This window comes from Amblyomma mixtum, chromosome 6 (genome assembly GCF_055824585.1).
Source record: "Amblyomma mixtum isolate Tamu chromosome 6, ASM5582458v1, whole genome shotgun sequence".
Lineage (NCBI taxonomy): Eukaryota > Metazoa > Arthropoda > Arachnida > Ixodida > Ixodidae > Amblyomma > Amblyomma mixtum.
This window is the reverse complement of record NC_143017.1, coordinates 37,170,291-37,197,735: the sequence shown is the minus strand read 5'-3', so window position 1 is coordinate 37,197,735 and position 27,445 is coordinate 37,170,291. Positions and strand designations below refer to the sequence as shown.

Below are 27,445 nucleotides of genomic sequence, written 5' to 3'. Positions count from 1 at the left end.
AGAGAGCCTCAAGACATGGGAGGACTGGGAGACCCTGGTGCTCTCGGAGGACCCGTCCGTGCAGGCCATCGCCACCGCCCGGGCTGCCAGTGTTATGGACCTTAGGAACATAAACACTTGAGTGCAGTGGGGTCGTGCGGGGACCCTGGGGCATGCCCCGAATTCCTGTTGAAATAAAGTTTTCTCTCTCTCCCTCTCTCTCGACTACTGGTTACAACAGCGACGCAGACAAACGCAGAAGCGTACATAAGCCATCTATCATGCATTGGAACCATTGCCATTCGAGCCAATTCTTACGCTTCTGCGAAAGCAATGCTCTCATTTAACGCGCTCTGGTGCACTGGAAAACAATTTACTTAAATTAGAAAATTACTAACCATCTGATGCATAAGAGCGCACAAAATTCTTGCGCTGCGTTTCTCTAGCGCTGTAAGTTAGTATTGAAATCTGCCTATTTTGCAGAGAGGAATACATAAAAAATTAAAAGTATTGTAATAAAGAGAGTTGGGGCTTGCTGCGCCAGCGGCTAGGGCTGACGAACGAGCGGAAGAAGACAGAAGACGAAGCTGACGAAGCTCGGGTGTGCGCTTGCGCCATGTCACCAAGGTAACAACAACAACACTGGTCTGCTGTGCAGCACCGCTTGAACAAAGACCAGCCGTCCACACTAATCGTGCGAGTCGTCTCGTTACAGTATTTTGAATTGAAAGGTGCTGTAAGCACATCACACCACTGTGATCGCCTCAACAGCGCCGGGAGGAAAGGTAGCTGTGAGCTCAGAAAATTAGGCAGACACAAAACTGCTTACGTGTGGTAAGTACAAAGCTTTCTGTTCCCGGGTCACGTCGGCGGACGCGGTTGTTGCGACGCAGCTCTTTGGCGCTCATTTCTGCGCTTTGCGGTGTCACCGTCGCCGTTGTCCGTTGTAACCAGCAGTGGGCACCTTAGTCACGCTTTAAACTGCGAAACGAATGGAGTGGGAGTTTGGAAAGGAGAGGGAAGGTGCGTGACTGCCCCCTTGCAACAGTGGACGCCTCAATCGTCCTTTAAGCTACGTGGCCATAAAATTCGTAAATTTGTTTAATATGAGGACAGGAAATGGCACAGTATCTAACTTATCTCGGTGGACACCTGAACTGCACCGTAGGGAAGGGAGGAAGGTGGGAGTGAAAGATGAGAGAGACAAAGAGGTGCCGTAGTGGAGGCCTCCAGAATATTTTCGACCACAGGGGATCTTTAACGGCCGCTCACAGCGCACAGCACACGGGCGCTTTTTGAGTTCCGCTTCCATCGAAACGCGGCCGCGTGGTCGGGTTCGAACTCGGAGTACGCCGGCTCAGCAGACGAGCTTCCTAAGCACTGAGCCACCGCGGCGGGTGGCGGCAGTGACAGGTGCGCGCTGCATGCGTTGGCATTGACAACGTTGAGCCAGAAATGCGGCGCTCAAGCTATAGTGCGCATAACTGGCTCCCTAGATCAGTGGATGCCTTACTCCCACTTATAGGTACGTGGGGTGATGAGAGATGCGTGCTGCAGGCATTGACGTTTTGCCAGAAACGCGGCGCTCAAGCCGAAGACCGTCGGCGTTCCTTCTGTTCGTTCGCGTTGCCGTTAACGTTTTGCACTCCGATCATTTGAAGAAAAGGAAGTGCGCATAACTAGCTCTCTGGGTGAGTGGAGGCCTGAATCGCGCTTAAACGTACGTGGGATGGTGAGACAGAGGTGTGGGCTGCATGCGTTAGCGCTGACAACGCTGAACTCTCTCGATAAGCCACAATTAACTGCCACCTGCCAGGTTGGCAGGGTGGGTGGGGACTTTATTGTTATATAAAGACAAACAGGTTTTTCTCACCAATTATTGGTTTATTACGGTTTAACGTCCCAAAGCAACTCAAGCTATGAGGGACGCTGTGGTGAAGGGCTCCGGAAATTGTTTACCAACTATGCGGCAGAACATCCCGTTCCTCTCGCTCGTACACCTCTAAAAAACCTCGTGAAATACTTCCATAGACCTTGTCCTTGAACACCAGGCACTGACGCAGCAAGTCGAGCATATATCCATATATTTCTCCTACCACACAGCTTCCTTGATGACAATCAGCAACTGCATGGATGGATGGAAACAACTTTATTACACACACAAAAAAAAAATCTTCCAGGGTGGTCTCCTACTGGTCCAGGAGTCCACGAGCTTGTGCTTCACGTAAAGCCCGATCCACTAGCCACTTCTGGCCGGCGGGCTGAGCGGTCCGTAAAGCAGCCTCCCATGAAGAATGAGTGGGATTGGGGATGGGGGTACTGCCTTAGGGGAAGGACATTCCCAAAGGTAGCGGAAAAGTGTGGATTTGGGCACGCCACAGGTGTTACAATCAGGAGGAAAGGTGGGGTGAAAGCATGAGAGACGGTAGGGTGAAATAAAGCAGCCTGTCTGTAATTGCCGCCATGTGGCGCTGGATAAGGGCGACAAGGTACTGTGGGGTGGTGGCAGTGTCATGCGGCTGAATTTGTAAAATGTGGTGATTTGATGATATGTAGAGAGGACCGATGGGGCTTCTTGCGCAGGGTTGGGTGCCTGTTAGTTGGTTTGGTTTGGTTTGTGGGGTTTAACGTCCCAAAGCGACTAAGGCTATGGGAGACGCCGTAGTGGAGGGCTCCGGAAATTTCGACCACCTGGGGTTCTTTAACGTGCACTGACATCGCACAGTACACGGGCCTCTAGAATTTCTCCTCCAAAGAAATTCAACCGCCGCGGCCGGGATCGAACCCGCGTCTTTCGGGTCAGCAGTCGAGCACCATAATCACTGAGCCACCACAACTGTTAGTGAAGTGTTCCTTGAAGAAGGATTATGTGTGAAAAACAACAAGCTGTCTGTAATTGTATATATATATGTCTTTTTTCGAATTCTTTGCCTCTATCGAAAAGCTGAAGCAGCTGATGAGCTGCTTTCAAATTTCGCGTTAGGAAGTAACGTAATCGTCGGCAATTTTTAAAGAGCGTTACCTGTCATTCATTACGTTTCTCAATTTCTTGGGATTTGCTACCACCTGCTACCATAAGTCCGAGGAATTCAAGATGGCGGAGCCTATAGTAAATTGATGTAGCAACCCATTTGGTGATTGATTGCCGACGTCATTAGTATATCGAATTGGTGATTGATGACGTCACTGATTTTATGACGTCATTAATTATTAGTCCCATGACTATGTTTATTCGCTTTTAACTCAGCAATTATTGAGGCATCATAAAACGAATGAGATATTTGGAATCGTCTATATCAGTAGAACAGGTCAGACATTAAAATTAACTAATGAAGTTAGTGTTTAGTTATGGTTTTGCTTATATTTAATTGCTTATTATTGACTAACAGATAACGTTATGTTCTAATGGATATTTATAACGGGATCGATGAGGAGGATATGTTAGACACCAATATTTTCTGATTAGGTTAATGTTTACATATGGTTAGGCTATGTCGTCAGAACGGGGCAGGTCACAAATTCTTACCTCATGGTGGTGGTGGTGGTTAAAATATTTTAATGAAATGGTTTAGGAGGTTGTAGCCGTGGTTGGAGCTCTCAGTCCTGAACCCCATTGGCGTAGGCTGCTGTCCGGGTTCTTTCGATGAGTTGCTTTTGACTCTTTTCGTCCAAGCTGGACAGAGCTGCCTCCCACCCCTCCTGCGTTGGCTGGTTATTAACAGTGATCGCCTGATTTCGTTGGCAGGCCCATACCATATGGTACAGGTCCGCCTTCTCCCCGCAGAATTTGCATTGTGAGTCAAGTGACTCCGGGTCTATGGCATGTAGTCTTCGTGGGCTGTTGTAAGTGTTGATCTGTAGATTTCGGAGGTGGTGTTCCTGCCCTTTATCTAGTGTCTTAGCCGGCGGAGGGTAGACCCGACGGGATAATCTTAAGTGCTGAAGTATGTCATTGTAAGTTAGTAGTGCGGTAGGAGGTTCCACGGCATCCGCACTGGGTGCCCGGGGGAGAAATGCTCGGGCTGAGGAATGTGCGCTTTCGTTCCCTGGGATGCCCTGGTGACCTGGTACCCATATTAAGTGTTTGTGTGTGGGTTGGTAGCCACGGATGTAGCTATCTTGCAGGATTTTAGCTGCTAGCGGTGCGACCCTGCCCCTGAGGTAATTGCGATACGCTGTCTGTGAATCTGTGAGAATGTATATTGAGCTAGTGTGTGTTGCAGCTAGAGCAATCACCCCTTCTTCCGCAGCCAGTATGTCCTGGCTAGCCAGTACTAGTCCGTCGACTGTTGTATTTTGGTGCACTACCGCGACGGCCGTCATTCCCTGCTCGGGACCCGCAGCATCGACATAGAACACGCCCTCGCGCCCGCCGTAGTGTCTTTTCATGGCTTCGGCTCGTGCTTGTCGTCTTGACTGGTGAAAATCAGGGTGCATATTCCTAGGTAGTGGAGCTGCCTTGAGTTGTCCTCTCCATGAGGCTGGGATGTCGGTTTTGGTGTCTAGCTGTCGGGGGCAATTGATGTTTAAATCACTCAGGACTTGTCGGCCAGTTCGAGTTGTGGAGAGCCGTACCACCTGCGCCGTAAGGTGTGCCTCTATCAGCTCATCGATCGTGTTGTGCACACCCAGTCGCAAGAGCCGGTCCGTGGATGTCGCAAGAGGGAGTCCCAGAGCCTTCTTGTAGGCAGTTCTGATTATGATGTCGAGGTTTTTGATGTCAAGCTTCTTAAGGCGGAGGTAGGGCGCTACGTAGACGATGCGGCTTTACCTCATGGTGACCGGGCACCTACAGTCTTGAGGTAAGGATAAATGGCCCTCTGAAGAGTTGAAAAACTTTTTCGTCTAAAATTGGTGAAAAAAAATTCAGGGGGCACTTTGACTGTCTAAAGTGGGTAGAGGCGGAAGCGTTTTCCGCACCACCTTCGCTGTTTCTGTGGCACTGGTGGCGTCACATATAATTGAGTACTAATTACTAAGTGATGGCAAATCACTAATTGTTAATTACTGATTAATGCCTGAATGCTAATTAACTGCTAAGTAATGACGCTTAAGCTTCGCCTTTAGGAGTGGAACGCGACAGCGCGTTGTAGCGCTGCCAGGGAGTCCACGGAACGCCACCACCCGTTCGGCGCGATGCCTTGTCCTTTGAACGCATCGCTTTTTGAGGAAAGGAAATGGCGCTGCAATTCTCTGTAATCTCGGTGGACACCTGAACCGCACCGTAGAGGAAGGGAGGTGGGAGCGAAAGAAGATAGATAAAGAGGAGCCGTAATGAAGAAAATGAAAATTGTATTTGAGGAAAGGAAATTACGGAGTAACTGTCTCACATGACTTGGTGGACACCCGTCAAAATTCAGGGGGCCCTTTTTTGACCTAAAGTGTGGTCACTGATGTGTGGTTAAGATGTTAAGCTTCGCCCCTGAGAGTGGAACACGACAGCGTCTTGCAACGCTGCCAAGGAGTCCATAGAACGCCATCGCCCATTCGGTTCTACGCCTCGCTCGTCGGTAAATTGGTTTTTGAGGAAAGGAAATGTATCTGTCTCTCATTTGTCGGTGGACACCTGAACCTCGCCGGAAGGGAATGGAGGAGAATGAGAGTGAGTGAAGACACCGTATTCACTAGACGCGCCTTTGTTCATTCCAAACCATCGAGCTGGCATGGCGGAGTGGATAGCATGCGCGTCTCTCACGCCGAAGACCGGGGTTCGATTCCTGAGCTCGACCAATTTCTTAATCGGTTTTCTTTATTTACATGGCCTGACTAGTTAAGCTAATTAGGCTAATTGGGTAATTAAGCAATTAACTAAGCTCATTCCCACTTACTTGGAGCATCACTGTAAGATCCCTTCAATTGATTGCATGGTTACTAGCCGAAGTGCAATTGGCCCCGTTTGAAATTCGCGCACTGTGACGTCACGACCGTTTCCACCGATTGAAAAGCGTGACATTTTCTGTCGACAACTGCTGCTTACAACGATGAGACATTAAAGGCTTCCGCCTTAATATCCTACCTTCAGGCGGCAGGCGCCTGCTCGCCGTAAAGTATGAAAAATTCAGGGGGCACTTTGGCTCTCTAAAGTGCTGCAAGGCGAAAGCGTTTCGTGGCCACTGTGTTTATTTACTTTTTTATTTTTCATATTTTTTTTTTTGTTTTTGCTCCTTTTATTAATTTTATTGTTTTTTATTTTTATTTCACGCCCTATTTTTATTTTGTTTTTATTTTTGTTTATTTTCTTATTTTTATTTTCCTTTTCATGACTTTACTCGTTTTATTTTATTTATGAAGCCCATCCATTCACTAGGTGCGCCTTTATTCATGCTGGAACCTTGAGCCTTTTAAGCAATGATGCCGAAAGGCGGACGAATCTGCCGACGCGTCTGTCGTCACGGCTGCTGACGCGTCTGTCGACACTCCTGCCGATGCGTCTGTCGACACGGCTGCCGACGCGTCTGTCGACACTCCTGCCGACGCGTCTGTCGACACTCCTGCCGACGCGTCTGTCGCCACAGCTGCCGACGCGTCTCTCGACACGGCTGCCGACGCGTCTGTCGACACGGCTGCCGACGCGTCTGCTAACGGCAGTATGAGGCATTAAAGTAGCCTAATCACGTGGCAATACTTCAGTTGGGCGATTGATGGCGCTACCGAGCAGCTAACGCTCGTTACTTCAATGTCTTCCAGACGGTGGCGGAATTTTTACAATTTTTGAACGGATGATGAACCCCTCCATCTCCCTCACACTTGCCGGACAGCGCATCCCCCGCGTCGAATCTTGTCGCATCCTGGCTATGCCGCTAAACTCCAACACTTTCACCTCTGCCGTCAATCAGTCCATACGCACATGCCACTCAGTAACACACTGCGCCGCGTAGTTTTAAAACATGCCGGCCTCTCCGAGACACACGCCAGCCGCCTTGCTCAAGCGCTGGCTCTGAACAAATTCCTGTACTACATACCTTACTGCCCACTTACAAGTACACAACAAGACAAACTAACCCGGGCCCTCAATACACTATATAAAGCAACACTAGGACTCCCCCCTCAGGCTTCTACAGACACCCTGTACAGAACAGGCCTCTTCCACCCTCTTCAAGCCCTCCTTAACCTGCACCGGGAGAGACAAATCATCCGCCTGTCCAGTACACCAGCTGGACAGTGGATACTTTCCCAGACTCCCTACGTACCCATCTCTTTCCCAGACCGACCGCAGTCTCCGATCTACCTAACCTCCGCCTCGCACCCATTCCACGCAACATGTCCGCACACACACATGCAGGCCGTCGCCAGGCATACGCATACAACCACAAGCCACCTTTGGACGCTGCGGCTGTGGCCTACACAGACGCCTGTCTCACGGAAACCGCGGGCTCCACAGCAGCCTTCTTCCTCCACCCTTCCCTCTCTACAACCAGCACTCACACAACCGGTCCATACACCTTCCCACCCTCCACGCTCGCCCTAGAAATACACGGGATCGCCGATGCCATCACACACTTTGCAACCCTATCCCCCGCCCCCCAATACGTTGTCTATACAGACTCGCAGGCAGCTCTGCGTGCCTTCCATGAAAGAGCCCTCCCTTTCACTACTCGATCGGCCTTAGATGCCGCCCTCTTAGAATTAAGCCCACGACCGGTAACCATTCGGTGGATCCCTGGTTACATGGGCATCCCCGGCAATGAGCTGGCTCACCAGCTTGCCTGCGAAACTACACACCGGGCGCCGGGGATCCCATGGACGAGCCCACCGACGGAGCATGCGGTCAGGGCTTACAAACGTACAGTCGACGAATACTACGCGCAGAAAAATTGAATTTAGCTGATTTACCACCACCGCACCCATCCTTATCGATCCGTGAAGCTCGCATTCTTCGCCGAATACAGTTTAATCTGCTACATACACCAGCCAAACTTTACCTATACCGGTACACTTCCACACCTCAGTGCCCAAACTGTCCACACACATATGCAGACATAGAACACTGCCTTACACAGTGCCACGCAGCCTTCCAGTACCCCGCCTATCCTTTCCTCCCACCCCCACCGTGGCCCATCTGGCTCGCCTCCCTGGAACTGAGACTGCAACGTGCCCTCGTCGCCTTGGCCCAGGATGTACTGAACGCCTAACAGAAAGGATGTTCGAATAAAAAACTGCCTCTCCCGTAACCGAGAGTAGAGTAAGCATGAAATGTTTACGGGCATAATGCGAAGCGCACGCGGACACGACGAGACGAAGGCCTGACAAGAATGTATATGCAGCGCGTTCGAAACTTCGAAACTGTCCGAAGTGCGTAGAGGCGAAAGCGTTTTCAGCACCACTTTGCGTATGTGACACTGGTGATGTTACCACTGGATTACGTCACACATAATTCATGACGAAGTAATGACAAATTACTGAGTAGTGTGTAATGACTGATTAATGACTAAATACTAATAAACTGCTAATTAATGACGCCTAAGCTGCGCCTTTAGGAGTGGAACGCGAAAGCGTGTTGTAGCGCTGCCAGGCAGTCCGCGGAACGCCAACACCCGTTCGGCGTGATGCCTCGTCCTTTGAACGCGACGCTTTTTGAGGAAAGGAAATTACGCAGTAATTCTCTGCCATCTCGGTGGACACCCGAACCGCATCGTACAGGAAGGGAGGAACGTCACCACCCGTTCGGCGCGATGCGTTGCCCTTTGAACGAAACGCTTTTTGAGGAAAGGAAATGGCGCAGTAATTCTCTGTCATCTAGGCGGACACCCGAACCGCACCATACAGGAAGGGAGGAACGCCACCACCCGTTCGACGCGAAGCTACCGGCGCTTGTATGCCTGTCCTGTAGGAGGGCTTAGAGAGTCTCGTTAAATCTCGTACGGTGCCCGGATGTTCTCGTTTCAGTGCCCGGATGAGTGGAATTCAGTGCCCGGATGTTGGCTCTCAGTCTTGGCGTGACTATCACCACTCTGCCGACAACGGGAGCTAAAAGCATTTCATGCTTAAATATTGTGGCATGTATGTGGTTTTTGCACGCGTTATTAGAAATCGGAAATTATAATTCCGTGTATTATCAAACGCACAGCTCGACTGATATCTTGATAAACATTGAGAAGGCACTGGCAGCAGCTATTTTTTGTGACTCGTTTGAGACCAGCCGGCGCTTGCATGCCGGTCGCGTAGGAGGGCTCAGAGAGTCTCATTAAATCTCGTTAAGTCTCGTACAGTGCCCGGATGTTCTCGTTTCAGAGCCCGGAATTCAGTGCCCGGATGAGTGGATTTCAGTGCCTGGATGATGGCTCTCGGTCTCGGCGTGACGTCACCACACTACCGACAACGGGAGCTAAAAGCATTTCATGCTTAAAAATCTCTGCCTCTCCCGTAAACGAGAGTAGAGTAAGCATGAAATGTTTACGGGCCTAATGTCATGTCGGTGGACACCCGAACCGCACCGTACAGGAAGGGAGGAACGCCACCACCCGTTCAGCGCAATGCCTTGCCATTTGAACGCAAGGTTTTTTGAGGAAAGGAAATGGCGCAGTAATTCTCTGCCATCTCGGTGGACACCCGAACCGCACCATAAAGGAAGGGAGGAACGCCACCACCCGTTCGGCGCGATGCCTTGCCCTTTGAACGCAGCGCTTCTCCCCCGGATCACGTATGACAACGAAGTGTAACGTAGCACTTATGTGCTTTCTGCACGCGTTATTCTGAAATTGGAAATTATAATTCCGTGCATTATCAAACCCCCAGCTCCACTGATACCTTGATAAACATTGAGAAGGCACTGGCAGCAGTTATTTTTTGCCTCGTTTGGAGACCAACCGGCGCTTGCATGCCGGTCGCGTAGGAGGGCTTAGAGAGTCTCGTTAAATCTCGTTAAGTCTCGTACGGTGCCCGGATGTTCTCGTTTCAGAGCCCGGATGACTGTAAGTCAGTGCCCGGATGAGTGGATTTCAGTGCCCGGATGACTGGAATTCAGTGCCCGGATGAGTGGATTTCAGTGCCCGGATGACTGGAATTCAGTGCCCGGATGAGTGGATTTCAGTGCCCGGATGACTGGAATTCAGTGCCCGGATGAGTGGATTTCAGTGCCCGGATGACTGGAATTCAGTGCCCGGATGAGTGGATTTCAGTGCCCGGATGACTGGAATTCAGTGCCCGGATGAGTGGATTTCAGTGCCCGGATGACTGGAATTCAGTGCCCGGATGAGTGGATTTCAGTGCCCGGATGATGGCTCTCTGTCTCGGCGTGACGTCACCACACTGCCGACAACGGGAGCTGAAAGCATTTCATGCTTAAAAGCATTTCATGCTTAAAATGTTACACCACTTCCCCTAACACCGTTCAACTCGCCCCTGTCTGCACGTTACAGCGATTGTGGCTGAGCCCGAGCCAGTGGGCAGGTCCGTGGCCTTTCCCTTTCATCCTTCCTACAGTCGCAACAAAAACACGCATGTATGACACTGCAAGGAAACCACACGAACTGTTGCATCACAATTTTCGTACGAGAACAGTTTTTGCCGCCGCGGGGGTTCAGTGTTTATGGCGCTCGGCTGCGGACCCGAAAGACGCGAAATCGATCCCGGCCGCGGCGGCCGAATTTCAATGGAGGCGAAATTCTAGAGGTTTGTGTACTGTGCGTTGTCAGTGCACGTTAAAGAACCCCATGTGTAGAAATTTCCGGAGTCCTTCACTACGGCGTCTCTCATAGCCTATGTCACTTTGGGACGTTAATCCCCATAAACCATAAACCAGATTTTTATTAAGGCGAAAGCATTTAATGGCGCATGCTCGCGGTGTCTGTCCAGGCTCTCGCTGTGCATCCGCGCACTGGAATCGTGCCAACTGTGCCCTCTCCTACTCGCAGCGGCGGAACCTCATCCCAAGTTCCTTTCGTCAAAGACAGAGACAGCGTAATTTCCTTTCCTCAAAAACAATTTTGATTTTCTTCACTACGGCACCTATTTGTCTACCTTCTTTCACTCCCACTTCCTCGCTTCCTGTATCGAGTGGTTCGGGTGTCCACCGCGACGGTTGCTAGGCAATGGCTCATACAGCCGCATCAACAACACAACAGCGCGATTCAGGCGTCTGAATCAGGCGTCAGTCAGGCGGCACTTTAGAGCCTTGCAGCGTTTCCTGGCGCACTGTTTGTTTTATTTACTTTTTTATTTTATGCGAAGTATATTACTAGAGCTACACTACAGCCCGTCGAGCGCGGCGGTGGAGCTACCATTGACCTTTAGCGTGACCACGTGACAACATGACGTCACATCAGAGGAGAGATGGGCTGCCGGCTCGCGCGGTCGGCCGCGGCGGTGGAGGCTCCACATCAGAGGCGCGGCGGCTGACCACGTGACAACATGACGTCACAGCAGAGGAGAGATGGGCTGCCGGCTCGCGCGGTCGGCCGCGACGGTGGAGGCTCCACATCAGAGGCCCTGCAGCTGACCACGGGACGCTACAGCAGCGGTATAAAGCTGAGCTTGCCTGCTTATCTGCCCTCGCTTCGGCGAGCGCGGCTTCGGCCGCTTATCTGTTTTTTGAGCAGCGTCCGCTCCGGCGGACGCAGTTGTTGCTGCGACGCGCGTCTTTTCTTTCCTTTTTTTCTTTCCTCTGCTCTTCTAACTCTCCTCTATCTGCACGTGGCAGCGGTGGTGGCTTGGCTCGAGCCAGTAGCAGGCCCGTGCAATTTTCTTTTCATCCTTCTCTCAGTCACAACAACTCTCCGGGCACTTACGAGGCGGCCAGGTGTTGGGATGCCGCCTAGAAGCAGGGCTGATTTGAACGAGAAGCGAAAGCTTCAGCGTGCCACAGAGACCGATGAAGAGCGGGATGAACGTCAACCAAGGAAAGCCATGTATTACCAAGCCTAGCCATCAATATGCTTCGCATCTGACTAGGCTTAACCTGAGCCTCAGCCATTTTTTTAGGATTTTTTTATTTTTGCTCATTTTCCTATTTATTATTTTATTTATTATTTATTTCAAAATACTGCACGCCAGCGTTGGCCCAAGCAGGAGGGGCATAAGAAAACACAAATTACAACACCACGTGAAAACATTTCATGTGACAAACAGCAAAAATGGAACTTAAAAGATGAACATAGCAACGACAAAGAGAAATACATGCTTAAAATTGAATACAGGAGAGTCACTTCCTTTTTACTGAAGCAAACATGTTTTTAGCGCCTGTTCTACGTCAGGAGAGTTAAAAATCGATTCAGGGAGTGCGTTCCAATCTGCTATTGTTTGAGGGCAGAAACTGTGCTTAAATGAGTTCGTTTTAGCGAAAAGAGGCTGTAAGGAGTGCTCCCTTGTATTGCGGGTCCTTCGTGCAGTGGAATGCTTGATGAATGAATATTCATCAAGCAATTTTATTGTTTTTTATTTTTACTTTCATATCTTATTTTTCTTTTGTTTTTTATTTCGTTATTTTTATTGAGTTTTCTTTTTCCTGACTTTATTCCTTTTATTTTATTTATGAAACCCATGCATTCACTAGATGCGCCTTTATTCATGCTCGAGCTTTGAGCCTTTCTGGCGGAGTGGTAGCGTCTCCGCTTCAAATGCCAAAGGCCCTGGTAGGATGGCTAGACTGGCCACCCTAGCCCTGGTTCGATTCCCACCCTCGGTGCAGTTTCTTGTTAAGCAGTGACGCCGAAAGGCGGACGAATCTTACGACGCGGCTGCCGACGCGTCTGCTAACGACAGTATGATGCATTAAAGGCTTTCTCCGTAATAAAAAATTTCTGCGTCTCCCGTAACCGAGAATAGAGTAAGCATGAAATGTTTGCGGGCATAACACACATTGGTTGTAGATGGTACAAGTCAAAATCTTGAAATGGGTCTGTGTTCAACACGCCACAGCACACCACACCACACATACTGCGCACTGGTCCATGTGGACGCAATCGTTTCCTGTGAGTGTCTCGGGAATCTCTTCCGCCCTGCCTTGTCAGGCCAGCATGACTTTCATAAACCAGTGCTATGAGGAAATGAAAGCTTCCGTGAAAAAAGTTGAAGCAGAGAACGAGGCTCTGAAAGAAAGCATAAGCACGTTAAAGGAAGTACGCTAAGCTAGTTTCTGTTTGCCTTTCATCTTTGTAATCTATGCTTTCGATAATCGGTTATTTGTACCACTTTGCCTATGTGACATTGGTTGCATCACCACTGGATTACGTCAGAGAGCGAGAGAGAAATCTTTATTTCAACAGGAATTCGGGGCACGCCCCAGGGTCCCCGCACGACCCCACTGCACTCGTGTTTATGTTCCTAAGGTCCATAACACTCGCAGCACGGCCGGCGGCGATGGTCTGCACGGCCGGGTCCTCCGAGCGCAGCAGGGTCTCCCAGTCCTCCCAGGTCTTGAGGTTCTCTAGGTCCCGCGGGGGAGGGTCCGCAGGGCAGAGCGAAAGGATGTGGAGGGAAGAAGCGAAGGGTTCTGGGCATAGGGCACATGCGGGAGTCGGAAAGGATGGATGATAGAGGGCTAGGTTAAGGGATGAGGGGAGAGTGTGTGTCTGTAGTCTGCGCCAGAGTGTTGCGTGTTTGTTATTTAGGGAGGGGTGGGGTGGGGGAAGAGCTGGCGTGAGGCTCTGTATGCCTGGGTCAGCTCACTGAATGTGTGCATGCGCTCCTTCGTGAATCCCCGATCCGAGGCCACCTGAGCCCGGTTTAAAGAACCTCGGGCTAAAAGGTTGGCAGCCTCGTTTCCGGGATTCCCGGAGTGCGCAGGCACCCATATCAGTTCCACATGGCGGGGCGGGGGTGCATTGGGCGAGTCCAGTATGCCAAAAGCAGGGAAATGAACTCGGCCTCGAGCAAAATTCATAATTGATGACGGAGTAATGGCAAATTACTAATTAGTGACTAATTATTGATTAAAGACTAAATATTAAACAACAGCCAATTAATTACGCTTAAGCTTCGCCTTTAGGAGTGGAACGCTACAGCGTGTTGTAGCGCTGCCAGGCACTCCACGGTGGTGGTGAAAACTTTTAATTACTGAAATAGAGTTTGGGAGGCACAGAGTGGCCCCGCTACATGGTCGGCGTCCCTAGTCCGGGACACCGCATGACAATGCCCCGTCTCTCGCACGTTTCACCAGAGCCCTTTGGGACTTAAGCGAGGGGCAGTTGAGGAGGGCAGTCTCCCATGCCTCTCTGGAAGGGGTAGGGGAAGGGGGGAGGTGGGGATTTTGAGTACATGCCCACACCATGTGGAAGATATCACAGGTCTCCCCACAGTGCGGGCATCGCCCATCCGTGTTAGGATCGTAATGCTTTAAGATTGCAGGACAGAGTAGAGTACCTGTCTGCAGGCGCCTTAAAGTTCGCTCCTCCGTCTTACTCAGCCCCTTTGCAGGGGCCGGGAAAAGGTGGTGGATGTCGCTATAATGCGTTATAATTTCCCTGAATCGCAGCAGCGGCTGGTTAGTCCCCGAGCCAGAGGAGCTGGGATGAGGAGCCCGGTGAGTAAGCGCTCGGGCAGCCGCGTCAGCGGCCTCATTACCTCGTAAGCCCTGGTGGCCAGGAGCCCAAATGATTCTTTTGGGTGTTGGATCAGTGGCAGTCCGTCTTAGAATTCAAGCAGCTAAGCGGGAGATCTCCCCTGCGAAGTAATGATCACATGCTTTTCGGGAGTCCGTAATGAAGATTCTCGAATTGGTGTGGGCGGCAGCAAGCGCTATCGCTACTTCCTCGGCTCGCATTGCCGTTGGGCGCGATGCCTTGCTCTTTGAACGCAACGCTTTTTGAGGAAAGGCAATGGCGCACTAATTCTCTGTCATCTCGGTGGACACCCGAACCCCACCGTACAGAAAGGGAGGAAAGCCACCACCAGTTCAGCGCGAAGCTACATGCGCTTGTATGCCGGTCCTGTAGGAGGGCTTAGGGTGTCTTGTTAAATCTCGCACGTTGCCCGGATGTACTCTCCTCTATCTGCACGTGGCAATGGTGGTGGCTCGGGTAGAGCCAGTAAGCAGGCCCGTGCAATTTTCTTTTCATGCTTCTCTCAGTCGCAACAACAACGTATCTTGTTTCAGTGCCCGGATGAGTGGAATTCAGTGCCCGGATGTTGGCTCTCGGTCTAGGCGTGACGTCACCACAATGCCGACAACGGGAGGTATTAAAAACCGCACATGCGGGAAAGCCCGCCACGCGCCAAGCGGTTCGGGGAAGCGGCAGAGGGTTGACCACAATGCTTTTGCCAAGCACACTTTATAGAGTTTCCATCGATAGTTTTTAAGCACCCGCCCGGGTGGCTATTTTTCTTGCGATCACTGGGATTTTCTCTCCCATGTGGGTGCACAATAATACAAAACGTACGCCACCTGCTTTTCTCGTAAAGAAGGTAGTAATGTTTTCGCCTTAAAATGAGGAACAGGTCCCAGTCCTCCCAGGCAGATTCGAGAGACCAGGAACTAAAGGCCTTGCGTGACGAGGTAAGCCGCCTTTCCTCCCTCCTGAGCACCTCCGCCCCCTCTATGCCCCCTCAACCCGCAGCCGCTGTCATTAACTCGACCTCATCATCCACAGACAATTCGAGCACCCGTCCTGCAAAGAAATAAAGCACCACAGACGCCACACCCCCGCCTGTTCCCACGGCCGCAGTAGTACACTACACAAACACAGTCAACGGGCTCACTTTCAAAGCCTACAGCGGAACACACGCGGAGGAGATTGCCATTGCTCTTGCTCTCACTACTCCCAAGTCGAAACACATCATCACCGACTCGCGAGGGGCCTGTCGGAACTACGAGTTGGGCTGGGCTCCCCCGCTTGCCTGGCGCATACTGGAATATAGCTGTCGATCTGAAGATCCAACTCCACGCAACCTGATTTGGGCCCCCGGTCACCAGGGACTCCAGGGAAACGAACAGGCCGATCAGGCCGCCCGCACACTCTCTCCCCGGGCTATCTCCCTGTCCTTGGAAGGGTACTCCCAATCAGACAATCTGGCCATTACATTCAAACAAATCACCGATTACTACAAGGAGGAGCACCGGCGCTACCCGGCCCCTTGTAAGGGTCTGGATCGCGCTGACGAGCGCCTCCTCATCAGAATTCTTACTAACACTGTACTGTGCCCGGCGGTGCTTAAACATTTCAACGCATCCTTTGATGGCACGTGCCAGTTCTGTGGGGAGGTGGCTGACACCTTCCACATGGTTTGGGCGTGTCAGTCAAACCCATCTATCCCCCCCAACCCCAACCCCACCAGAGAGGACTGGGAGGCGGCCCTGCTCGGCTGTCAGGACCTAAAGACCCAAAAGGCCTTGGTTCACCGGACGCGGGCGGCGTTGCTTGCCAATGGGGCACCGGAATAGGGGCTCCACCTAGTATTGTTAGGGGAAAGGGCCAATAGTTCCTACCCCAATCCCCTCTCTGTAAATATTTATTGCATTATAAATGTTTTTCACCACCACCACTCAGAAATAGACGCTAAATTAGCAACGCACGAGGCCAAATTTGACCACAAACTAAAAGAGCTAGACGCCCGCCTCGAGGCCAGATTCAAACACCTTGCTGTCACCCTCACTGAGCAAAACTGGAGCAGCGCATGGACGCTATGTTTACCAAGATGATGGAGCTCTTGGAACATAATCTTACCCATCGCTTCACTCAACTTCAAACCCCTTCAACTACCCCCATCCTACCTACACAAGCGCAAACCACCTTTCCTGAACAACACATACCAATTGACACCCGTCTTACCACCCTCCTCAATCAACTACCCCCATCCTACCTACACAAGCGCAAAGCACCTTTCCTGAACAACACATACCAATTGACACCCGTCTCACTACCCTCCTTAATCCCCCCCACCATCCAATATGGCGGGGGGGAACCCTAATTATCTTCCCATTTTAACTTGAAACTGCCGCGGCTTCCGGGCAAAGCGCGCGCCTCTGCAACTTCTCCTTCCCACCATCACACCCACGTCCCACATACTGTCCCATACGTAATTCGGAGGTCGTGGGTTCGGATCCCACCGGCGGCATGTGGTTGTTTTTTCTTCTGCTTTTCTATCAATTAGCTTTAAGCGATAAAATATTCAGTAATGTTCTAAATTGATCAACCCCACAAAATAAATGAATAAATTAAAAAAAAACCGTTGTGCCCCTTGGTTTCTGTGGCTGTTGGCTTCTGTCATATTTATAACGAGCCCCTCATCCCCTTCCTTTGTTTGCTTAATTGCTTAGTGAGGGCCTCGGTTCTGGCAGCCTTGATGCCATAGGAAGCATAAGAGGGTTCTCACGCAGCTTCCACCCTCTCCGTTCGATGACGTTCTACGTCAGACCTGCGGTAACTCAGGACGTTCAACGTCCGCCGCTTATGAACGTGGGTGGCGCTGATGAACACTCTCAAGGTTAGGTTACTTGTAAACATAAATACCCCCGAAAGCAGAAGGATTGACAGCCGTCGCCGAAGCTCAGAGGTAGAGCACCGGACGCGTAATTCGGAGGTCGTGGGTTCGGATCCCACCGGCGGCATGTGGTTGTTTTTTCTTCTGCTTTTCTATCAATTAGCTTTAAGCGATAAAATATTCAGTAATGTTCTAAATTGATCAACCCCACAAAATAAATGAATAAATTAAAAAAAAAACCGTTGTGCCCCTTGGTTTCTGTGGCTGTTGGCTTCTGTCATACTACTCCTACAGGAGACTGCACACTAGGCAACCCTGCCCTGCTACACATCTACACACTCGGATACCACTAACACACCCAGGGCATCCACAATCATCCACCGCAGCCTCACCTACAAATTTCATCACATCACGTCTGAGAAGCCCTGCGTGATCACTGAACTTATACATCACACACATTCACTTCTTTCTATATTTATAGCAAACATATACCACCCCCCTTACCAGCCGATGGCCTCGCTGGAATCACTTCTGCGAAAGCTACACCATCTAGCAGGGAAACATCCCCTACTCATCGGTGGGGACTTCAACAGTCAGCATACTGACTGGGGATACACAACCACGACACATCTATGTCGCAGGCTCTGGCTGCTCCTGCAGAACCTCCAACTCACTGTGCACAACACGTTTCAGACGCCTACACGGATCGGCAACAGTGTCAGCATGGACAGAAGTCCGGACCTGAGGCTGAGCCGCTGTATCCGCGGCGTTACCTGGAACAGAACACAACATACACTGGGCAGTGATCATTACATTATACAAATCACTGTCCCGTACAAACCACCCCGTTACGCAAATGCCATACACAAACTCATTAACTGGGATGCATTTCGCACTGCACGCACCGCCCTCCCAGACATTCCCATCGCAGACATCGACGCATGGGTGCAGTCACTCAAGCATGACGTTCATAACAACACGCGACACATTGACACATTGACACTACAACCGAAACACCTACCCTTGACACACGCCTAGCCCACCTCTGGGAGGCTTATCACAGCATCCTGGTACGCTGGAAAGCCAACAAACACAACAGAACGCTTAAAAAGCGGCTGGCCGCGCTGCAGACACAAATCCAACAGCATCTGAGGAGCTCTGCCCATTGATCTTGGGACAGATATGTGACGGCATCACCTTCACATCTGGCATCGCACTTCATCTTCCCCTCAACACACCCATAGGCAGATTACTAGGCCTGATCCTCCACAACACGGTCAGGGAACTGGTGGAGGCCCACCGAAAGGCCCAATACGTCAGTCTCACACAAACCTCCACAGGTCGGTATATCCTGGACTCACTCGGAATCAGAATACCGGTCAACGACCCAACCCTCCTCGCCATCCCACGACCCTCTCACCGGGAGCTTCTCATTAGGCCGCTCTCGAGGAATATGCACCCCTCCCACCATGAGCAGCGCCACAGAGCCCGTGCGAGGCACTCCATCGAGCGTACGGCCCCGAGTCGGACGCCCTTTGGGTGGACACTGCCTGCACGGGTGATGAAGCGATAGCAGCTGTGGCGGACTCTTCATCCACCCACCTCACACTACCTCTCCCTCCAGACACGTCCACAGAGGCTGCAGAGGAAGACGCCATTGCACTTGCTATCATTCGGACGGAAGCCCGGTATATATTAAGTGACTCTAAAACTGCTATTTTAAAGTTTGGTCGAGGCCAAGTTCATGTCCCTGCTTTTGGCATACTGGACTCGCCCAATGCACCCCCGCCCCGCCATGTGGAACTGATATGGGTGCCTGCGCACTCCGGGAATCCCGGAAACGAGGCTGCCAACCTTTTAGCCCGAGGTCCTTTAAACCGGGCTCAGGTGGCCTCGGATCGGGGATTCACGAAGGAGCGCATGCACACATTCAGTGAGCTGACCCAGGCATACAGAGCCTCACGCCAGCTCTTCCTCCACCCCACCCCTCCCTAAATAACAAACACGCAACACTCTGGCGCAGACTACAGACACACACTCTCCCCTTACCCCTTAACCTAGCCCTCTATCATCCATCCTTTCCGACGCCCGCATGTGTCCTATGCCAGAACCCTTCGCTTCTTCCCTCCACATCCTTTCCCTCTGCCCGTCGGACCCTCCCCCGCGGGACCTAGAGAACCTCAAGACCTGGGAGGGCTGGGAGACCCTGCTGCGCTCGGAGGACCCGGCCGTGCAGACCATCGCCACCGGCCGTGCAGATCATCGCCGCCGGCCGTGCTGCCAGTGTTATGGACCTCACGAACATAAACACTTGAGTGCAGTGGAGTCGTGCGTGGACCCTCGGGCGTGCCCCGAATTCCTGTTGAAATAAAGTTTTCTCTCTCTCTCTGCGGCTCGGATAATTTCCTCCACCTGATGATCGTTAACATGCACTAATCCCGCAGAATTCGTTAGTGCTTTTACAGCGCATCTCTTTGGCGCCTGTTCCTGCGTTTCGCAGCGCCGCCCTCACCGTTGTCTCTCGTAACGAGCTGCGAAGATGGAGCAGCGCACTGCTCTAGTTGCACACGCTCCTTGCGCCATCTCCCGCGCGTGGGAGAGCTCGCGGTTGCCAAAGGAATGGAAAGACATCGAGGTCCGCTTCATTCCAAAGCCCGACAAGGCCCTTACAATAGAAAACATGCGGCCCATCTCCCTCACGTCCTGCGTGGGGAATTTGATAGAGCGCATAGTCATTCGCCGGCTGCAGAAGCTCCTCGAAGAAACAGATCATATGCCGGAGACGATATAGGGCTTCCGGCAACATCTCAGCCCACAAGACATAATGAACCAACTCCACGAACCGGTCGTCAAGCCAGCAACGAGGCATGCGCCTCGAGGGATGCTCACCCTCGACCTGAAGGGAGCGTTTGAAAACGTGTCCCAGGCAAGCATGATGCAGAGTATGAACAAGACCAGGTGTGGCCGAAAGACATTAGGCTACATAAAAGATTTTCTGTCAAATCGAACGGCGCCCATGAGGATAGGGGAAGAGAACTTGGACCCTGTCGAGCCCGACGATAGGGGCACCCTTCAGGGATCGGTCTTGTCGCCGCTGCTCTTCAAAATGACCCGAGCCGGGTCCGATGCCTGGATGGAGAAAGCCTTGCAGCAGGCGGCAACGCGCCTGCACGAGTGCGCAAAGTTGTGCGGACTGAGCTGCGCTCCCCAGAAATGAGAGCTGCTCATGGTACAACCGGAAAAATTCAGGAAGGAGCTGCTGCCGAACGTGACCATCACCATCAACGGAACGGCCATCAAGCCAACACAGCAGGTAAGGATTCTTGGCCTACTACTTGAGAGCGACGGGAAGGCACACGCCGCCGTCACGAAGATCTAGACTACAACCGAACAGATACTTAGTATGATTTGGAGGGTATCTAACAGAAATCGAGGCCTTAAAGAGGACGATATCATGCGCCTGGTACGCGCGTTCGTCGTGTCGCAGGTTATCTACTCCTCCGCGTAACTCTAGCTGATGAAGGCGAATAAGGACACATTAAATACGATGCTTCGTGTGGTGTCTGGTTCAGACGAGACGCATGACACCGGACCACGCAAGCGCAGTATGCAGAAACACTCTCTTTTATTCGTCACAGTGAAGCCACTTATATAGGAAATCATATTGAATGACGATGACGATATGTACACTGAAAGAAACGAAACTGAAACAAGAAAGAATACAACATCGCCTCCCGCTTGAAAATACAACATAGTAATTTGCAACAACCAAAATAACACGAACTAAACACTTATTGTTCAGGTAAAGAAAACCCAAATCTTTCTACAGGTCGGCGTACCCTAGTGCTTCGACGCAAAGGTTGCTCCACCGAATCCTCTAAAGGAGCAACCACTTCTTCAGTAACTTCAGCCCTTGTTTCCGGCAATCGCAACAATTCACCCTGTTCAGCGCCTGCGCGGCTTTCAGGCCCAGAGGTACCCGAGTAGTGATGAGGCAATTCCCATGCCCATTGTTCTATTGTCTGCGATTGATTGCAGGGAACCCGAACTAGTTTAGACGCGTTCCAGCAACGACCGTCGCTCATCAAAAAGCTATTTTTGCCTTTTCTGCCGACAATCTTGAAAGGTCCCATGTAATTTACCGACGCTTTCCCACCGCCTGCTGGCTTGCGTACACGAACGAAGTCCCCTACTCTAAAGGCTGGTCTTTTCGCACCTGGCCTCCTGTCCGTATGCTGTTTTGCATACATCTGCTTCGCCTTAACCCTAGCAGGAACATTCGAACCGGCATGGACACCCTCTCTTGTCGGCAAACCCACTGTATTGAGTCTTGTCCTCGGCTGACGCCCGTGGAGCAACTTAGCTGGCGACACACCCGTTGTCGCATGCGGCGTGGACCTATATATGCCGAGATAGTCAACCACAGCAGCCTGAGGAGGCCGTTATTCCAATCGGGCAACCTGCATGAAATCTTTCAGCACGCGATTAAAACGTTCAATCGCGCCGTTTCCCTGTGGATAGTACAGAGAAGAACAACGATGCGCAATACCCCTCTCTCTCAAGAATGTTTCAAACATTTGCGATCCAAACTGAGGCCCATTATCTGTGACAATTTCTTCCGGATAGCCCGCGTGGGTTCGAATTCCATCCTCTTCGCCAATATGTGGTGTCTGGTTCAGACCAGACGCATGACACCGGACCACGCAAGCGCAGTATGCAGAAACACTCTCTTTTATTCGTCACAGTGAAGCCACTTATATAGGAAATCATATTGAATGACGATGACGATATGTACACTGAAAGAAACGAAACTGAAACAAGAAAGAATACAACACTTCGTAAGGCAACGAAGCAAGAACTGGGCATGGCATATACTCGTCCTCGCAAAGACTGCTGGATATGGGCGCCCAGAGCACGGTGGAGGAGCTCATGGAAGCCCACCTCTCTAATCAGAGAATCCGGCTCAGTCACACGGAACACGGACGAGCCATCCGACGCAAGATAGGATGACAGATCGAGCCAGTACCCATCAAGGCGGCCCTTCCGGAAGACTGGAAGAGGACCATTCAGAACAAATCCCTTCCCCTGAACATGGCGCCTGGCAAGGACGACGAGAGGCGCACCGCGTGGGCCAGCATCATAGCCCGGAAGCTGAAAACGAACCCCAGGGTCCTCTACGCAGACGCCTCGCTCCGAAAACACAGTAACTGTGCAGCGGTGGTGGTGACGACCATAAGGCAGGCTGATTGTCAGCGCGTCCCTGGAGACAACAGACGCTGTAGTTGCCGAAGAAGTGGCTGTGGCCCTTGCACTAGCACAGCCGAGCGTGGACTCCGTGGTCACCGACTCAAAGACAGCCTATGGAAGCTTCCGCCGGGAGGTAATCTCCTCCGCGGCCCAAACAATTCTATTCAAGTGCAAGCCTCCAGGAAGAGCCATAGAGCTCGTGTGGGTCCCGGCTCATTCGCAGGTAGCAGGCAACACCATCGCTGACTACCATGTCCGAGAAATGTCAATCCGGGCCGAGCACGAGCCGGAAGAGTTACCGCACCCGGTTACCAGCTTTCGGGACATTACCCGAATGTACCGAGAGGAAAGATGCAGACTGCCAGAACCGCACTCCAAACTCACCAGCCAACAACAGACGATCCTGCGTCGAGCGCAAGCGGGATCGCTTGCGCATCTTGTGCTGATGAACCGCATGTACTCTGCGGAACACGATACGCTCTGTCCTTTGTGCGAATGAGAAAAGGGCACCCTGCCGGACGTCTTAGCATAGTGCACAGAACTCAAGATCCCCCCTCCTCCCCTTCCCGCCAACACCATCAATTCCCAACACCTTCAGCAATAGGAGATCTTGTTATCCAGCTCCTCTCTGTCGATTCAGCTCGCACTGACGGGCCGCGGCCAGGAGCTGCTGGGAACATACAGGTCCCTTAACTAGGGCACCATCCCGTCTGGTGCCTGCGTGCTCCAACGATTTATTTCGGGCCCAAAAAATGTTAATTCATCATCATCTGTCACGACCTCCCGATATCTAATTTCTCTCTTCGCTCCACCTCCAATGCCTCCCCTGTGCGGCGGCAATCAGAGCGCCGGACTGGTGGCGGCGGATCTCGATATGTGCCCCGCCCGAGCCGCAATGCATAGCCGCCGCCGTTCGCCACTGCGAACTGCCTGCCTATATAAATAGTTTATTCTCTGCCACTTCTCTCGGAGCCATGAGCGAGGCAACCGGTGGCAGTCCTTTGTCTGCCGCTGCTGCTCAACGAGCTGCCAGAGCAGAAGCCCAGCGCGGTCACCGCCAGCATCCAGGGGCGCATGCCGCCAAAGCAGAAGCTTACCGTCACCGCCGTAGAATTCTTTGCCTCAATCTATCAAAAAGCTGAAACCGCTGCTGAGCTGCGCTGAAATTTCGCGTTAGGAAGTAAGGTAATCGTCAGCAATTTTTTTTCTTTGGACGCCCCCTTCCACACCCAGCATCCCTAATTAGGGAGAGCAAACATTTTATACCTATGCCAGTGTTTTGGGCGTAGGCGCTTTCCTTGCTTTTCTTCTATTTACATGACCCCAAAGGGAGATGCTGGTGCCTGATTGTGGCACCGGCAATTCCTTTTTTCACACATCAAAAGAAAAACGCCGGAACTGGAGAGGTAGCGCTCAAAAAAGCCAGCTACAGCGCACACATGCGCATTTAATACAAAAGTTAGGATCCATGCGCCAGAATTACCATTGTAAAATATAAATGTAAACTATAAGTAATGGTATTACCTACCGACATAAAATGAGGTATTACTATGGGAATTGATGTTTCCTAATTAAAGTGAATTGTATAAAGGCAGCAATAATAACGATGTCAGATACATCGGATGTTAAAACAAATTTAAATGGTTACCAGTATGCTGCAGAGCATGAGCCGAGGCGAACAAACGCGAAATTTACGCAAGCAATATCTAGTACATCCCCGTGGATGCCGGTACGGTCGAAGAAAGATTTCAGCGCTATGATCGCCCCGCTGTGTACCTCATGCGTCTGCCATGAACCTTATACCTTTTTGAGGAATGAAAAACCTCCATAGATGGTGTTCAAGTCCCCTTTAGTAGAGCAGTAAAACTGTAAGGCTTTGGACAGCGTGGTAACCGTTGGAGTACATCGGCAGTTCTCTGCATGCCAATTTCGCTAAAGAAAGTGATTCGTGTAGACTTCTCCCAATTGTAGGCAGTGGATGAGAGTTACTAGTCTTCACTTTAGTGATATTCGGAACTTTGAGACGGGGTAAATTTCATAAAAGTTAGAGGAGTAATTTTGCTCGAACCACATGTTTTCGCTCATACCGACGGCCATTTATCTTAACAGAAAGGAGATTTCACAACCTGGTAACAGTTGCCTAGAAGTTGAAGTATTACCAAGAGCCTGCCTTGCTGCTGCATCTGCATCAATGTTCGCTAGGGTAGAGCGATGCCCAGGTATCCATTGAAAGACTCCTAAATGCGGCATCGATGATGCTTATGAGAAATCTTTGAGCATTTCGTAAACTAAACGTGTCTTCCATGCTTCAGAACTTGCGTTGTCCAGGGATTCTGATGCATACTATGAGTCGCTGAATTTCACCCACCTGCGTGGATCTCCCACGGTTATATCGATTGTTATGTCAAATGAATTGCATATATCTCGACTGTGATTGACACTGTTGCTTCTACCAGTTTAACCGCGCGTGGCTCATTGAGCTCTCTAATTACCGATGCAGATGTCGATGAATTTTTAAGACTAAAAATCAGTATATACATGAATGCGGCCAGGATGTCGCATGCATAGTTGGTATATGGCTAACTGGTTAGCAGCAGGCGCCACCAGGACGGGTTTTCTAATTATCCCTTCCACTACAGATAATTTGAAACATGCTGGAGGTGTTCTGGAAACCCTTGATATCTTGCACATGCATCACGATCCTCTAGCCCGGAAACTGACAGGTGTTTTACATGTTGGTGCATTAGACAGGAAATCTGTAGGCAAGCCTCCGTTGCTGGCAAGATTTGAAATGCAGGCTGTCATGCCTATGCAGTAACTATCGGCTAGCAGTCGCTTGCGTTGCGCCCAAACACACTCGAAGACGTCTAGCTATCACCCTGTGTAATTGCTCGTCTGTGGCCTGCCACAGGCCGTGCAGTATAAGCGCCGAATACACAATTTTGTGCGCATGATATCATTGTACCCTTTGAGCAGTTCTGACATTGAATTTCCCGAAGACGAACCAGAAAGTTTGCGAAGCACGTTTATCTCTGAGTTCACCTCATCGATAGTATTGTCGTGTACAGCCCAAGGCAGTTGTCGGTGGAGCACTACTCCCAGAAAACAGTAGTGCTTAACAGTAATCAGCGGTTGACCTCCTAGACAGAGCCGCAGGATATGCTTTTGCTGCGTTCGACTCAAAGGCAAAACTGATGTTTTCGTATGCGAAAGCATCATTCCTATTTCGTTCACAAAATATTTCTTGGTGAAAACTCGCAGCTGGGTGCGAATCCCAACAAATGCAGACGTCGTCAGCGTACAGAGAACACTGCTATCCAGGTGGCAACATTGGTGGTAAATCCGTCATAAAGCAGTAGAAAAGAAAAATTCTCAGTAAGCTGCCCGGCCTAACTTCGTCCACCAAGCTATGCTATCCAAATATCCAGCCAAGTATGATACCCAAGTGTATGTCATCTGGAGCAGATAAAAACAAAGGCAAATAGAAAAGACGAACACAAACTGAAAACGAGGCGTGAGAAACGCGACGCTGACTAACAATTCAACGTTTTATTCACAGTGGACAATATTTGTAAGCAGCATAAAAGTGAGAATAATCAACGAACACTCCCTGAAGTTCAAACCTGACGTCAAAAACTCTCAAGCGATACCTGCGTGACAGGCTTCCACGCACCCCAGCCCTAATAAGCTGAAACACAGGGTGAAGATGGCACAGTGCAGAGCAGTAGTCAATAAGGCCTTGCAATCGCAGATTGCAGGATCGCAATCCTATTTTCTGCAGCCTATAAATATTGTCTATAGTCAATAAAGTAATGCCTCGTTAGTCAGCGCCTTGTTTGTCTCAACTCGTTTGGCACTGTAGAAATATGGTGTCTGCCATCAGTTGGGCGCATTTTGTGTGCACACGACATTACCGTCCTTTGCTTACATAGTGGCATCTCATGTCACATTTCTAAGAATGACTGCAACCTTCAAAAAGTTTTTTGGGGCTCTGACAACAAAATCTTCATATTCATCATCATCAACTTGAGTACGCCCACTGCAGGACAAAGGCCTCTCCCATATCCCTCCAATTAACCCTATCATTGCTTCAATTAACCCCTGTCAAACAAAATTTAAGCTATGCAGCTTCCGTCAGCGAGAATTAGCCTGTGTTCTCTCAGTCGCAATTCGTAGTTAAAACATATCATCTAACAGTTCTTTATGACCTGGTGTTCAACTAGATAACCATTTGAAGTATCATCACCATATTGCCTATGTAAATATGAAATAGAACATGGCATGCGTGCATGGTTGAAACACCACAAAGGACGACACACAGTAAGGATACACCAAGAGCGTTGTTTCAAGTATTAGCGGTAACCAGCACGCCCAATTCACAACACTTGTGTTGACATACGTATTCTATCAATTCACGCTTCTGCTCTATCTTGAAAAAACTAGTGACACTCTATCACTCACTTATCCGCAGCCACAGCACGTATGTCCTAATATATTTGTGAAATATATTGCTCTATCCTTGCTTTGACACAGGTTATTCAGAACAAAGCCATATTAATTATTAAGCCGAGCACATGTATTGATAATGCAAGATCTCTTATGAATAATTTCGTACGCGTGACAGAGCTCACTCAATTTCATTTCGGTATTTTCTTATCCAGTTCCTGCCACCCGTTCCGTTCTTATCATCTAGCCTCAACAATTCAAAGGTTAGCTGGTTCGCTTTCAACAACAATTTACTCCTACCAAATGTTCGTACTATGGTCAGCAGATTGTTCAATTTTCATCGGTAGGTGGTGAAAAACATTTATAATGCAATAAATATTTACAGAGAGGTGATTGGGGTAGGCCCTATTGGCCCTTT

General features: G+C 50.5%; 1 protein-coding gene and 1 pseudogene across 4 annotated transcripts in view; both read left to right on the top strand.

The window, feature by feature from the left end:
• Window positions 1–11,166: 11,166 nt before the first annotated feature.
• The window catches only part of LOC149338789 (uncharacterized), a 199,095-nt gene continuing 182,816 nt past the window's right edge, over window positions 11,167–27,445 (top strand). For all 4 annotated transcript variants that reach the window (XR_016283761.1, XM_089550359.1, XM_089550357.1 and 1 more), the window contains exon 1: window positions 11,167–11,437. Coding sequence is in view for 3 of the 4 variants with exons in the window: in XM_089550359.1 (XP_089406485.1) it covers window positions 11,329–11,437 (109 nt within the window). In the remaining variant the exon portion in view is untranslated. The remainder of the gene's footprint in view (window positions 11,438–27,445) is intronic.
• Window positions 20,216–23,278, top strand: LOC149338791 (uncharacterized; annotated as a pseudogene).